The 12,337-nt window shown below is 38.1% G+C and overlaps 1 protein-coding gene across 2 annotated transcripts in view; it reads right to left on the bottom strand.

The window, feature by feature from the left end:
- Window positions 1–283: 283 nt before the first annotated feature.
- The window catches only part of ADGRB3 (adhesion G protein-coupled receptor B3), an 850,102-nt gene continuing 838,048 nt past the window's right edge, over window positions 284–12,337 (bottom strand). For both annotated transcript variants that reach the window (XM_043890330.1, XM_043890329.1), the window contains 2 exons: window positions 8,047–8,151; window positions 284–1,090 (listed from right to left, as the gene is read on the bottom strand). In XM_043890330.1, the coding sequence (XP_043746265.1) occupies window positions 902–1,090; window positions 8,047–8,151 (294 nt within the window). In that variant the 3' untranslated portion in view covers window positions 284–901. The remainder of the gene's footprint in view (window positions 1,091–8,046; window positions 8,152–12,337) is intronic.

Genomic DNA, 12,337 nt, shown 5'->3' with positions numbered 1-12,337 from the left:
CACGAGATAGAAAAAACATGATATTTATGTAAGAGTATGATGCCAGCAGATTTCTGACAGGCCCCATTTACATGGTACATTGTTCCAAAGGGTGTTTGAGTAGAAAATACAGAAGCACTGTACAAACCTACTATTACATTGGAGAAATCATTAGCCTCAAAGGAGTAATAACGGTATGCTATTAAAACCATGAATACATTTTCAGTATCTGTAATGAAAAAAAAAACTTTATAAATATGTAAATTTCTGTTCAACAAATCCAAAATAAAATGCACTAAAAAACTGATATGTAGACAAAAGTTTATTTACACCATACAACATTTTAAATATTTTATACACAGCTGCAGCAGAGAAAGCTACTCAGAGCTTTCTAGAGAAAACTGCAATAATAAAGATGTGAAATATATTATTCATATAAAAGTGAGATTATTACTTTATTGCATTTAAAGCAATGAAGAATGTAGCTCAACAAACATTCATTTAATGACAAAAACTTTGCTTTTATATTATAAAGTAAAAAGTGTAGTAATGGCCAAACAGACTGTTATAAACTTTAAAAACTGCATAAATATATACATTGTGCTTCATGGTGAAGTTTTTTGAAAACTAAACCATATGAAGCGGTTACAACATGAATCGTTGCTTGAGGTTTATCTATAAAGATTACCTTACAAATCCATTCCACGGGTACTTACAACACGGGGCAGTCAGGACTGTACACCTGGGCCTCTCTCCACTCGCCTGACCAGGGGAAGTTACCAAAGCAAACACCACTGACATTTGGCACGTGGAGGTGCTGACACAGGAGAGTCGCATTGTCTGGAGAGAAATGTCAGGCTTCCCAAGTCTTAAGCGTCAGTGCAAATACATTTTGTCTCCACCGCAGTCCATTTTGATTCTGTTAAACTTCTGTTTGAAAGTCCCCCTCCTGCACGTCCAGAGGCAAACTCAGACATTTCTCCCACTCTGCTGGTCTCAGTTCCAAAGCATCTTTTGCCTCTGTGTCTAAGACATTGATTGTGGTGTAATGTTGGTATTCACTGGGGTTTTTGAAAGTGTCCCATGGATTCTTGTTTGGTGCTGGGTTTTCCTGTCAGGAAGAGAGGGGAAAGGAATCATTTATTTGATGACTAGGATGGCCGCTAGTTGAAATTTCCAGGAAGAGAGCCTGTTTTAAGCTTAATCCAGTTTATGTGATTCAGAGATGATTGGAAATTATGGGCAGCTGCAGGAAATGGTTTTGATTTCAGTTTTCTTTCATTGAACAAACTGATGAACACCTTCTTTGAGTTACCCTAAAATGTTCCAGCAATCAAAGGAAGTGAATAGTAATATATCAGGCGATGTAGATAATGTTTTGTTTGGGAGCATCTTGTGAAGTGTCAGGATGGCTATAGGTTCAGGTAGAAAGGAGCACTAAGTTACCACTAACATAAAATGTAGAACACTTACATATTTTGGCAGAATCTTTGGTGTGATCAAGAAAAATTGAGGCTATATCATAGGGAATGTTGTGTAATATTAAAAACTAGAACCTAAACTAGCCTTATTTTGTAAAATAAAACTTTAGATCCCTATCTTTGCTTAGTTTTTCATCAAGAAATTACCCTTTTTAGAATAGGAAAATGCTATGTGTGATCTATTTTTTTCTGCTGTATATTCTTCACAATTTCCTACAAACTTGTATGACACACCACCAAAAATCCTTTCAAAGAGCACAGCTTTTTGGAAGACATATCCAGCAATATCAGGGTTTAAAAAAAATGTCTACAAGACATTTCTTCTGAAGTTTCATCATCCACACCCTCTAATTACCTAAGATTTAAGATCTGCCTAATTGTAACACCGCCAAGAACTTCAATCTTGTAGGTGCTTGAGAAATGTATGAACAGACATCATTTGTGGATTTTATATCCTGATATTGGCTAAAAGTTAGCAGTAAAATTGCTTTACTTTAAATAAATGTCATTTAAAGATTTCTATAAAATGAGGGGCTTTGAACAGGATTTACTAAGCTGAGTAACATCAAAGACAAGAGGAGAATCATGACTGATATCTCCTTAGGAAGAAAAAAACAGTTCACGGTTGTTGAATGCATTCTTTACCCCTCCACACACAAATTCTGGCCTTCAACTAACTACAGTCAATTGCAGGGGGAATAGAAAACATGTACTTGAATAATTTCTTGGATTCCTCTCAGTAGATTAAACAATCATTCTCCAGTATAGTCAAAAGACACAGCTTATAGAAATATTTATAACTAGATATAGTTATTATATATATAGTTATAGTTTTTTCCTTTTTTTAAATTTATTTTTAACTGGAGGATAATTGCTTTACAATATTGTGTTGGGTTCTGCCATACATCAACATGAATCAGCCATAGGTACACATATGTCCCCTCTCCCTTAAACCTCCCTCTTGAACTTCCCACCCCATCCCACCCTTCTAGGTCATCATAGAGCACCGGTTTGAGGTCCTTGCATCATACAGCAAATTCCCACGGCTATCTATTTTATGTATGGTAATGTGTATATTTCCATGGTACTCTCTCAATGCATCTCACCTTCTCCTTCCCCCACTGTGTCCACAAGTCTGCTCTCTATACTTGCCTCTCCACTGCTGCCCAGCCAACAGGTTCATCATTACTGTCTTTCTAGATTCCATATATATGCATATAAGTTAGAAATTACATTATTAAAATTCTCAATATGTTAGCTGTTTTCAAACTTGTTAGCCTTAATCATCAGAACATACAAGAAAAAAATAGCTAATAGTAAAGATTTAATAAAAAGTAAAACTTTAAGGCATGTACAGGGGGTTAATTCTGATTTAGTCTAATACCCTAAAATCTCATGAATTATAGTCCTAGAACTCTCCCCTTCTCTCTCTCTTTTCTTTCCCTCTCTCTTTGTTTCCTTTCAACCCATGTTTATCTATCAACTGCTCTATGCTGGCATCATATGAGGCACTTGGGAGAGAAAGGTGATACATCAAATACAGAAAAGCACATGGGCCACGAGGGAATATAGATTTAGAGCTCAGTACACATAAGTACAAATTCCAGTTGCTCTATTCCATATGAATGTGACCTGGAACAACTGACTCCATTTTTCTGAACCTCAATTTTAATATTTGCAAAACAGGTATGCTTTGTCTTTTGGGCCAAAGGACTTGGCAAAAGGTGCAGCTCATCACCTACTTTATGGGTTGCAAAGATTTAAAAAAAAAGTGGAGAATCTGAGCATAATATTTGATTTCAATAAATACTCACTAGATAGTAATTATCCTTGCTAAAAAGGTGTCCATAGTAAAGTGGAGGTATAAAATATACAGATATAAACACACCTACAATCCAGAAAAAGTGCTGTGGGAGTTTGGAGAAGGGCGGAAATACGGCTTCCTTTTGTGGAAAGAACAGAGACCTTTTTGAGGAAAGTGACATTAGGCCTGGCAGAGAAGAATGCGCTTTGTCAGGAAGACATATGAGTGGCTGGAGGTCAGGTGGCTGGAAAAGCATGTGTACTAAGTTCAAATCCAGACAGAGTAGAAATGGGGCCTCTCAGAACACAGACCAATTTATTTTAGTTGGAGTGAAAAAGAATATTAGGGGAAAAAAAAGCAAAGATGACTGAAAGCCAGATCATAAGAGGCTTTGTCTGCCAGGCTACTTCTCAATTTGGAATTTATTTTGTAGGCAATGAGGAATGGTTGGACCTTCAGGGGCATTATAGGGATCAGAACAATCAGTCATCAATGGAAGGGCTCATTGGTAGAAATTCTGCTGAATCAAGCCATAGAGTGGATTTATCCATGGCTGGAGGAGGGCTGTCTCAAGGAGCTTTCAGGGAATCCTGTTTGACAGAAAGCTAATTAGTTCAATCATAAAAGAAGTCAAGATACGTAAAGTGCTATTTCATTTGCTTTAAAAATGACAAATACTGTATATTAAGGCATACGTGTGGAATCTAGAAAAATGGTATAGATGATCTTATTTGCAAAGCAGAAAAAGAGACACAAATGTAGAGAACAAACATATGGATGCCACAGGGGAAGGTAGGGTGGGAAGAACTGGGAGATTATAAGTGACATGTATGCACTACTGATATTATGTATAAAATAACCAGTGAGAGGTTCCTGTAGAGGACAGGGGACTACTCACTGCTCTGGGGTGAGCTACATAGGAAGGAAATCTAAAAAAGAGGGGACAGATTTTGTGTGTGTGTGTGGGTGGGTGGGTGGGTGGGTGTGTGTGTGTGTGTGTGTGTGTGTGTGTGTGTGTGTGTGTGTACAGCTTTTCTGTACAGCAGAAACAAACAACATTATAAAGCAACTATACTCCAATAAATACAATTAAGTGCTTCATCGTGTTTAGAATAAGTGTGATTTTCCTTTTATATTTTAAAGATCCAGCACTGCAGATACAGGAAATAAAAAGGCTAATTTTCAACTTTGTCAGGATGTCTTGTTTCTAATTTCAGAGTATTATTGCCAGTACATGGCTGATTGAATTTCTGAGTAGGTGATAAATTAATGAATGAGGTTCATCTCCTCCGGCATCCTACAGCACTCCCTGTGGAGCTGTGATTCTCACCATGGCTCCCAAGCGTGTGGACGCCCTTGAGTGGAGAAGGACCACCACTGCCAGCAAGCAGGGCAGGAAGCCGGAAGCGGGGGATAACAGGGCAGGAAGCCGGAAGCGGGGGCTAGCAGGGCAGGAAGCCGGAAGCGGGGGATAGCAGGGCAGGAAGCCGGAAGCGGGGGATAGCGCCCCTGGCCCACCCATTTTCCTCTGCGGTCAGTGGGTGATGGATTGTCATGGAGAGACTGTGACCTGTTCAGTGGTCCAAGGAACAATCAACCCTGGAACAGCCTATGGGGTCACTGAATTCAACAGGGAGAGCCACCTGGGCCAGGAAAGCTTTCAATGGAGGCCTGAATCTTGATACAAAATTCAGAGTTAGAATAAGTTCCTGAATTGATGCAATTGTATTACGTTCATTTGTTTGTTTTTGAGCTCAAATGTAGAATGGAGATGTACTTAAACTGAAGCACGTGTGATAAAGGCCTAATAAATTATAAAATCAATATAAGCCAACATACATGAGCTTCCAAAAGTGCTAATGTGGTCTTAGGTTGTATAAATAGAAAGAGAACATTCATAGAATCTGAGAATTCACAGCCACCCAAAACATGCCGGTTTGTTTCCCCAAATTTCCTCGCCAGGGCAGACAGGTAAGTAGGACAGGTGGTAAGTCCCTCCCGCCTCCATCCTTCCCTCTTTTCCCCCTTCACTGATCTTTTCTTCCCTCCCTCTCTTCTTTCTTTCCTTCTTCCAACCTTTTTGCTAGGGGAAAAGTGAAAGACCCCTAGGCTTATTCTATGTGATGATGGGGCTGTTAACCACACCTATTCCTTGTAGGAGATTCAGGTGCTGTCCTGCCTAGAGGCAGGGAGATAGATTGAGTGGTCTTCCGGTTTCCCTTTTATTCCCCAGATTCTACATAATTACAGTTATTTGCATTGAAAGGCAGGTGTTGTGAGTTAGTAGCCAGAAAAAAAAAAAAAGGAAACAGACTTTATTGAGGTTTCTGTTTTGAAAATCTCTTTCTCCACCCAATTAGGCACTGTTTCATTAGCAACATGCCACTGTGAATTATAGGATAATAAACTCACTCACATGTTCCTTATTAATCAAAATGGAATGAGGATTTTTTTTTTCCCTCTGTTCACATGTATTTAGGACAATAGTGAAGCAGCAATGACAACGATCCTCCCCACTCCTAACCTCCCAAATGATAAATATTTATAAATCTTTTCTAGAAAAGGCAGGCTGCTGCAGAGATGTGCTGTAATTAGGATGCTATTTTGGTTGTCAGGAAACTGAGATACAGATATTTGTGCCATTAATGATTTAATATCCAGACCATACAAGGGGAAATTACAATCATATTATAGCAGTCAGCCAGCTGTATCTGTTGCATAAGTCTTTCAAATTTGTAAGCATAACCTTCTACTTTTAAAAAGAAAACAAGAAGTTTCTTCAATTTATTTCAATGTTAGCTTTCAGGATTTCAAAATGAGTAGCTAATGAGTTTAGGGCTAATCTCAATGGTGCAATTTTCATTTTCCTGCTAACTAAAAATTGACAGTTTAATATTTGGTGTGGGGGGTGGGTAGATGAGAAAGAACCACTCACTACATACAGTGTTTTCTGTATGCTTTGCATTGATGATTCCACATAATGCAAGATTCTTGCTGTATGGAGGAAAATAGATTGATATACACAAACTCTTTAGAGACCAGTGAAGAGTTAAAGTGTATAATATTGCTTACAACCTTCATTTAACAAATGTAGATTAAACTATTTGACATGGAAGAAATCAAGAGTGGCCATTTATTGATAACTTACCATATATGGCCATCATGCTTTTTAGCACTGAGAGGAATACAAGCAAAACACAAAGACACATAAATTCTTCCTCTTGATAAGTGAATGGCATTACTTAGAAAGCCAGGACTAAGACTCATACACATATGAAAGAATTACTAGCATGAGAAGGTGACCAGAAACACCTCAAAGGATGTGTATTTCAGAACACCAGAGGCTGGGAGGAGAAGAGCCAGCCAGGGTCTGCAAACGTGTGAAGCTGAGAAAAAGAGCCACACTTCGAGTGGTCAGAGGGCAGGCCATCCCAGCTCTAATTCTCAGAGCTGAATCAGAGAATTAGCTAGTGGCTGGTAAGGCCCCTCCTGCTTTGGCAAGTGTGAAGATCCAAGGGGCACATTTTCAGACTATTTCCTATGCTCAATTTAGGGGAAAATTGAGCTTCAGAAATTGAGCTGGGTAACTTGCTCAAGCTCAGATAGTTCTTGGCTGAGCTTTCTACTATAGGTCCTTCTCAACTTACCATGGATGTATATCCCATGAATCTCATCACAGTTGAAAATATCATAAGCTCAAAGTGCACTCAGCACACCTAATCTACTGACCCCCATAGCTTAGTCAGGCTTTGTTGTTGTTCGGTCACCAAGTCATATCCAACTCTTTGCGAGCCCAGGGACTGCGGCACACTAGGCTTCCCTGTCCTTCACCATCTCATGTAATTTATGGAACACTGCACTGAAAGTGAAAACCAGGCTGGCTGTCTGGGTAGAGAATGGTTGTCCAAGTGTGGTTGTTCATCCTTGTGGTCTCAGGGCTGACTGGGAGCTGTGGATCTCTGTCCCTGCCCAGCATCATGGAAGAATACCAGACGACACATCACTAGGCAAGGAACACACCAAAATTCAAAATTTAAAGTGTGACTTCTTCTGAATGCACATTGCTTTTGCACTATCATAAAACTGAAATACCTTGTTGAACCATCATACTGATTTCTAGACCCATGATCCAGGGCTCTCACAAATAGTGGCATAGCCTTCTCTGGAGCTCTGACTGTGCCATGCACATAGCAGTGGCCAAATATCATTGTGTTTGATTAAGTCCTATGCTAGGATTATAGTCAGAAGGACTGAATGAAGAGAGTGGTCAAAACCGACAAAGCCCCCAGCGCTGATGTGTACCCTGAAACTCTGGGGGGAGAACTTACTTCTCGAGTTTCAGGTAATAACTCTCTCTCTACAGATAGGTGTGCTTATTATCTATATGTTATATATTTATAATACCTCTTATTTATATTATATAGGTTACATACATTACATGTTATGACCTTAAAATGCCAGGCATTCAAATGAAAAGATTTAATCAACTCTTTGGAAATTTGAATTAACTGGCTTTTAGCTCTGATTATAAAATGGCCAGGTGAATCCAGCACATTGTATATATATATATATATATATATATATATATATATAACTCATTCCAATTAGACCTTATACTTGAGAACATTTGAAATATGAACAAAACACTTTAAAATTCTGTTGTTCCTAATTTGCCTCTGAGTACAATTCAAAGCACCATTGGGGGATTTTTTTTTTTTTTTCAATTTTCCATTCTTGTATTCCCAAGACAGCATCAGCACCAATGAAGCAATGTCCACTCACCAGACTGCTTGTATTTGGTATATCCCGAAATCTGTCCAAAGTTTGAAATTTCTGATTGAGTTCCTGAAACAGTTCCATGTGCCTCTTCCTTGTATGCATAACCTTCTGCAAAAGAAAGTAAGATGGCTCACATTTCTAACCTGATTTAAGCATTAAAAAAAGAGATTTAATATTTTACTACACTAATAAGGGAAATCAACTTTTGCAGGTACTAGGAGGTCCCAGAAGATGCCACACAGGCAAATGAGCTGCACCAGGGCCTTATCTTATAGTCAGCACTTCTAGAACATGAAGAATTGGCTTTTTCTTCCACTTACAAGATTAGCAAAAAATAGTTTTCTCTTGTGGGTGAATAAAAATGTAGCAGTCATTTCTGTGTAAGATTTTCATCATTTAAAGTTAAAGCTGTTTTACAAAAATTTCTACAATATAAAGAATGTTTAAAAATTTCAGACTGTAAAGCACCAAAGTCTCTCAGTGTTTGCCATGGGAAATATTACTTTTTATGTTTTATTTCTATGAACACTAAAATCTTGGCTGGCTCTACTAAAGAGGGAGCAAAGTCCCAGGCTATGCCAATTAAGGCTAACTCAAAGCAATAAAGTGTCTGAAATATAATGTTAGAACTAAAAATCTTACACTTTCTCTGTGAATAATGATTGAGCTTCACAGAAGGAAAATCTGACCCAGAAGTTTCATATATTTGTTTACAAAATGGTACAGAATCTTAACAATTAGAATTCAGAGCATAAATTGTGTGGTTGATGAGCTTCTAAAACCACAGATACAAATACATTAATATTCTTCATCCCTGATTATAGCCTTTCTTCCAACTTCATCACAACTCAACAAATAGAGTCAGAAATAAAATGACCTTGGGGTAAGTATCATGAGCTGAATCTGTTTCTATTACAGAGCATTTAAAAGAGTACTAACAAAGGAGGGTTGGGTAAAAATTCCCCTGTATTTATGTGTTATTTTAAAGGAGAAAATACCTTCCTCAAATGTGATATTTAAAAGTTAAAATATCAAAGTTTTGGTGGTTCTCCAAGATTATGCCTTCATGTTTATGTAAGATTTTATAGTCTTTTTAAGCATGGGCTTCATAACTCACCATTTGCTCTTGCAGATTGCATAGGTATACCATATTCATGTCTGAGCTATGATTTGAACATTTGGTCTATTGTTTTAATTACCAAATATTTTCAGAAGTAAGAATTTGTTTTGAAAAAGAAATGCAACTTTGGGGAAAGATTTATAATGCCCAATTTTGTTCTCAAAAGACACGTGTGTAGAAAACTTTATCTGCTGAAGAACAAAAAAGGCAAAAGAAAAATGCAAATGGCATCTTTAACATTTTAAAAAGGTTTGTTGTCTCTTAAGCCAACTTTAATTTTCTATATTTAATGAATCTGTGTTTAGGCAGTGCTTTGTTCAGCTAATTCTTCTGCTTTCACTAGCTACTTTAATACGGAGAATTCTGCCGTTTTAAGTGTTGCTCTAGTGGATTATTTTCACGTTGGCTCCTCTGAGCTCTAGAAGTTTGCTGTTGATGAATCAGGTGGGGAGGATGGGAACATGGCATCATCACTCATGAAAGGAGCATAAACACAGCATGAAGCTGCAGGGTGATTAACTTCTCTTCAGTTTTGGGGAGAATACAAGAAACAGATCTGCAGGATTTAGAGAAACACTAGGCATACACCACTTGACTAGTGATGGCTGATGCAGATTGCTGTGAGGCAGGGATTTGCAAAAGCAACGCAATGGAGAGATTTTGAGGACCGAGTGGCTGGCAAACAATGCAGTGCATTCTATCCTGAGGGAGGCAAATATTCCCAGGCAGCATCTGGCCCTAAGACACTGTCTAAAATATGGGTCTGAGTTACAATGAGTGCTTTAAAACAAACAAACAAAACAAACTATAGTTGTCAGTATACTGGCTTCGGCTTGAACTACCATATAGTGTTTTTCATGATAATGAATCTTACCACACAGTTATTTTGTGTCAGGGTGCAGTAGGAGTGATGTCATCATACCGACATTTCTCTAAAGAGATTTCATTCTGTCAGTTAATACATATTCATGACATCACATACTGAGCTAGACACTGGAGTAACAATACTGGCAAAATCTGGTAGAGTCGCTGCCCTTTTATAGCTTGAACTGTAATGGAGGACACACTTCAATCACATAGTTTAATTAGACTATGGTGAGGAAAAACAAGACATACTGTTATAGGAGTAAGTGATTGGGAAGTCTGCTAAAAGAAATCCAAGTGACTCAGATTCCAAAATCTTTACATATTAAAAAAAATTTTTTTTTTTTAATTTGGCCATGCTACATGGCACATGGTATCTTAGGCCTGACCAGGGACTGAAGCCACATCCCCTGCATTGGAAGCATGGAGTCTTAACCACTGGACGACCAGGGAAGTCCTACATATTCATTTTTAGGTTGGAAATTCTCAAATCAGTTATTCCTGCATTTTGTTTGTTTTCTTTCTTCTGTTTTATAAAAGAGAATTCCTACTGCAATTTCTCATCTTACGCCCAAATCCCCTTTCCTCAGGGAGATCATTCCTTTCCGAAGAGGACTCATTCTCTTCTAAGATGGTTGATGTTATTGGTAGCACTTGCCCGCTCTGAGGTGGCCCTGTGCTGAGTTGGTCTGGGCTGTCTCTCTCCACTCATATTTTATCTCATGAGGGGAGTCTGACTTTGCATTGGGAAACTGTCAATCAAGGTCCTGACCATCTCCTGCCAAGAGGTGAATTTTTACATATCCTTCCAACAAAGTTCTCTTTTGTCTGTCAGTCAAAGTCATTCTGTCTCTTGCAACCAGATATCGCTCACAGATAAAGCATGTTTAATAAAGCCAAGCATCGAATATATCTCATGGAAATGAGGATACATTAACTGATTGGAGTTTTTAAATCATGCTTTGATTGAATGAGCAGCACCTTATTCTGAACCGGGTGGATTTTGAGGAGTTGGATTGTTAAGACATTCTTAGACGTGTATATGGTGGGCACCAATCTGATGTAACCAAGGAGTAGTTTATGATGTTCTCCAGAAGTTCATCAAAGCTACTCTGGACAATAAAGCTCAAGGACCCTGAAATGAATGTAAAATCAAATGAAAAATTTAGGTGCTGAAATCTGGGCCCCTTCCTACCTAGAAACATAATTGCAAAAACATCCTCAAGCCAGATCATCAGCCTAGTTTGAAACTGCCACCTTGTCACGGCCTGAAATCACCATAGCAATGATGGCCTGCTGGTTCCAAGAAGAGGACCACATTACGGTTGCCAAGGGACAGCTCGTGGATCGGACTCAGTCTCAGTGTGACCTTCCAGGCATGATTGTCTTGTTCAAAGACTCAAGTACAATATTGTAGTGGTTTTTGTCATGGTAATTAGCCTCCAATGAATAAAAATAAATGGAAAAAAAAAAAAAGACTCAAGCGTTTAGCTTTTTTAGTGGGGAAAGGTCCATTGACAGTAAAGCCAGAATCAGTGAATACTGGACAGGGTCTAACCCAGTGATGTTCTGGGATAAAAACTTAAGCTGCAGTTTTAGTTGTCACAAGTGATAAGGGGTTCACCTATTTGCCTAAATATTTAATTATTTGAAGCAATTATACCTTTGATGATTTTAATTACCTAATTAGAAAGTTTTATACCTATAAATCTTACTGATCCACTTTGATGGCTCTTTCTGAATTTTGCTATTTTGCTGTTGTTCTTCTTGGGGTTTTTTGTTTGTTTTTTACTTTCTGGACTTTTACTGACCTGAGGGTTTATCCATTTACCTTCTTCATTCTTTTGTGAACCAAACATCTTGTGTCGCAAAGAAATTGAATTCTGCGACAAAATTGCACCTTAAACAAGTGGATTATTTAAATAGTCAAATACATTCTAATTTGCAACACCACATAAAAATCAGTTCCTTCAGTTATAATGCCTGTCAAATATTACGGGTGTCTTTTGCAATAAAGACAAACACTAGACAAAGCTCACTTTCACTTAGATTATTATCATTCAGCCTTTTTTCAAAGCTGTGCTGATATCCCATTCTGAAAGGACCACCCACCTAACTGCACAAATGTAGTGTCTCCCAAATAGCTTTTTTAATAGGACTTTTATCCTTCATTTATATCTTTGTAACTCAAGGAAGGCAGTCTTTGTGGCCTTTTAATTGTTGAAATTAGTGGGGAACTGATATGCTGTCAAGCACTTTCATGAAATTTCAGATATTTGAGAAAAATTAGGATGTAAATAAACTTCATGT

Source organism: Cervus elaphus, chromosome 28, assembly GCF_910594005.1.
Source record: "Cervus elaphus chromosome 28, mCerEla1.1, whole genome shotgun sequence".
NCBI lineage: Eukaryota > Metazoa > Chordata > Mammalia > Artiodactyla > Cervidae > Cervus > Cervus elaphus.
The sequence above is the reverse complement of the archived record's forward strand: the minus strand, read 5'-3'. Positions and strand labels throughout refer to the sequence as shown.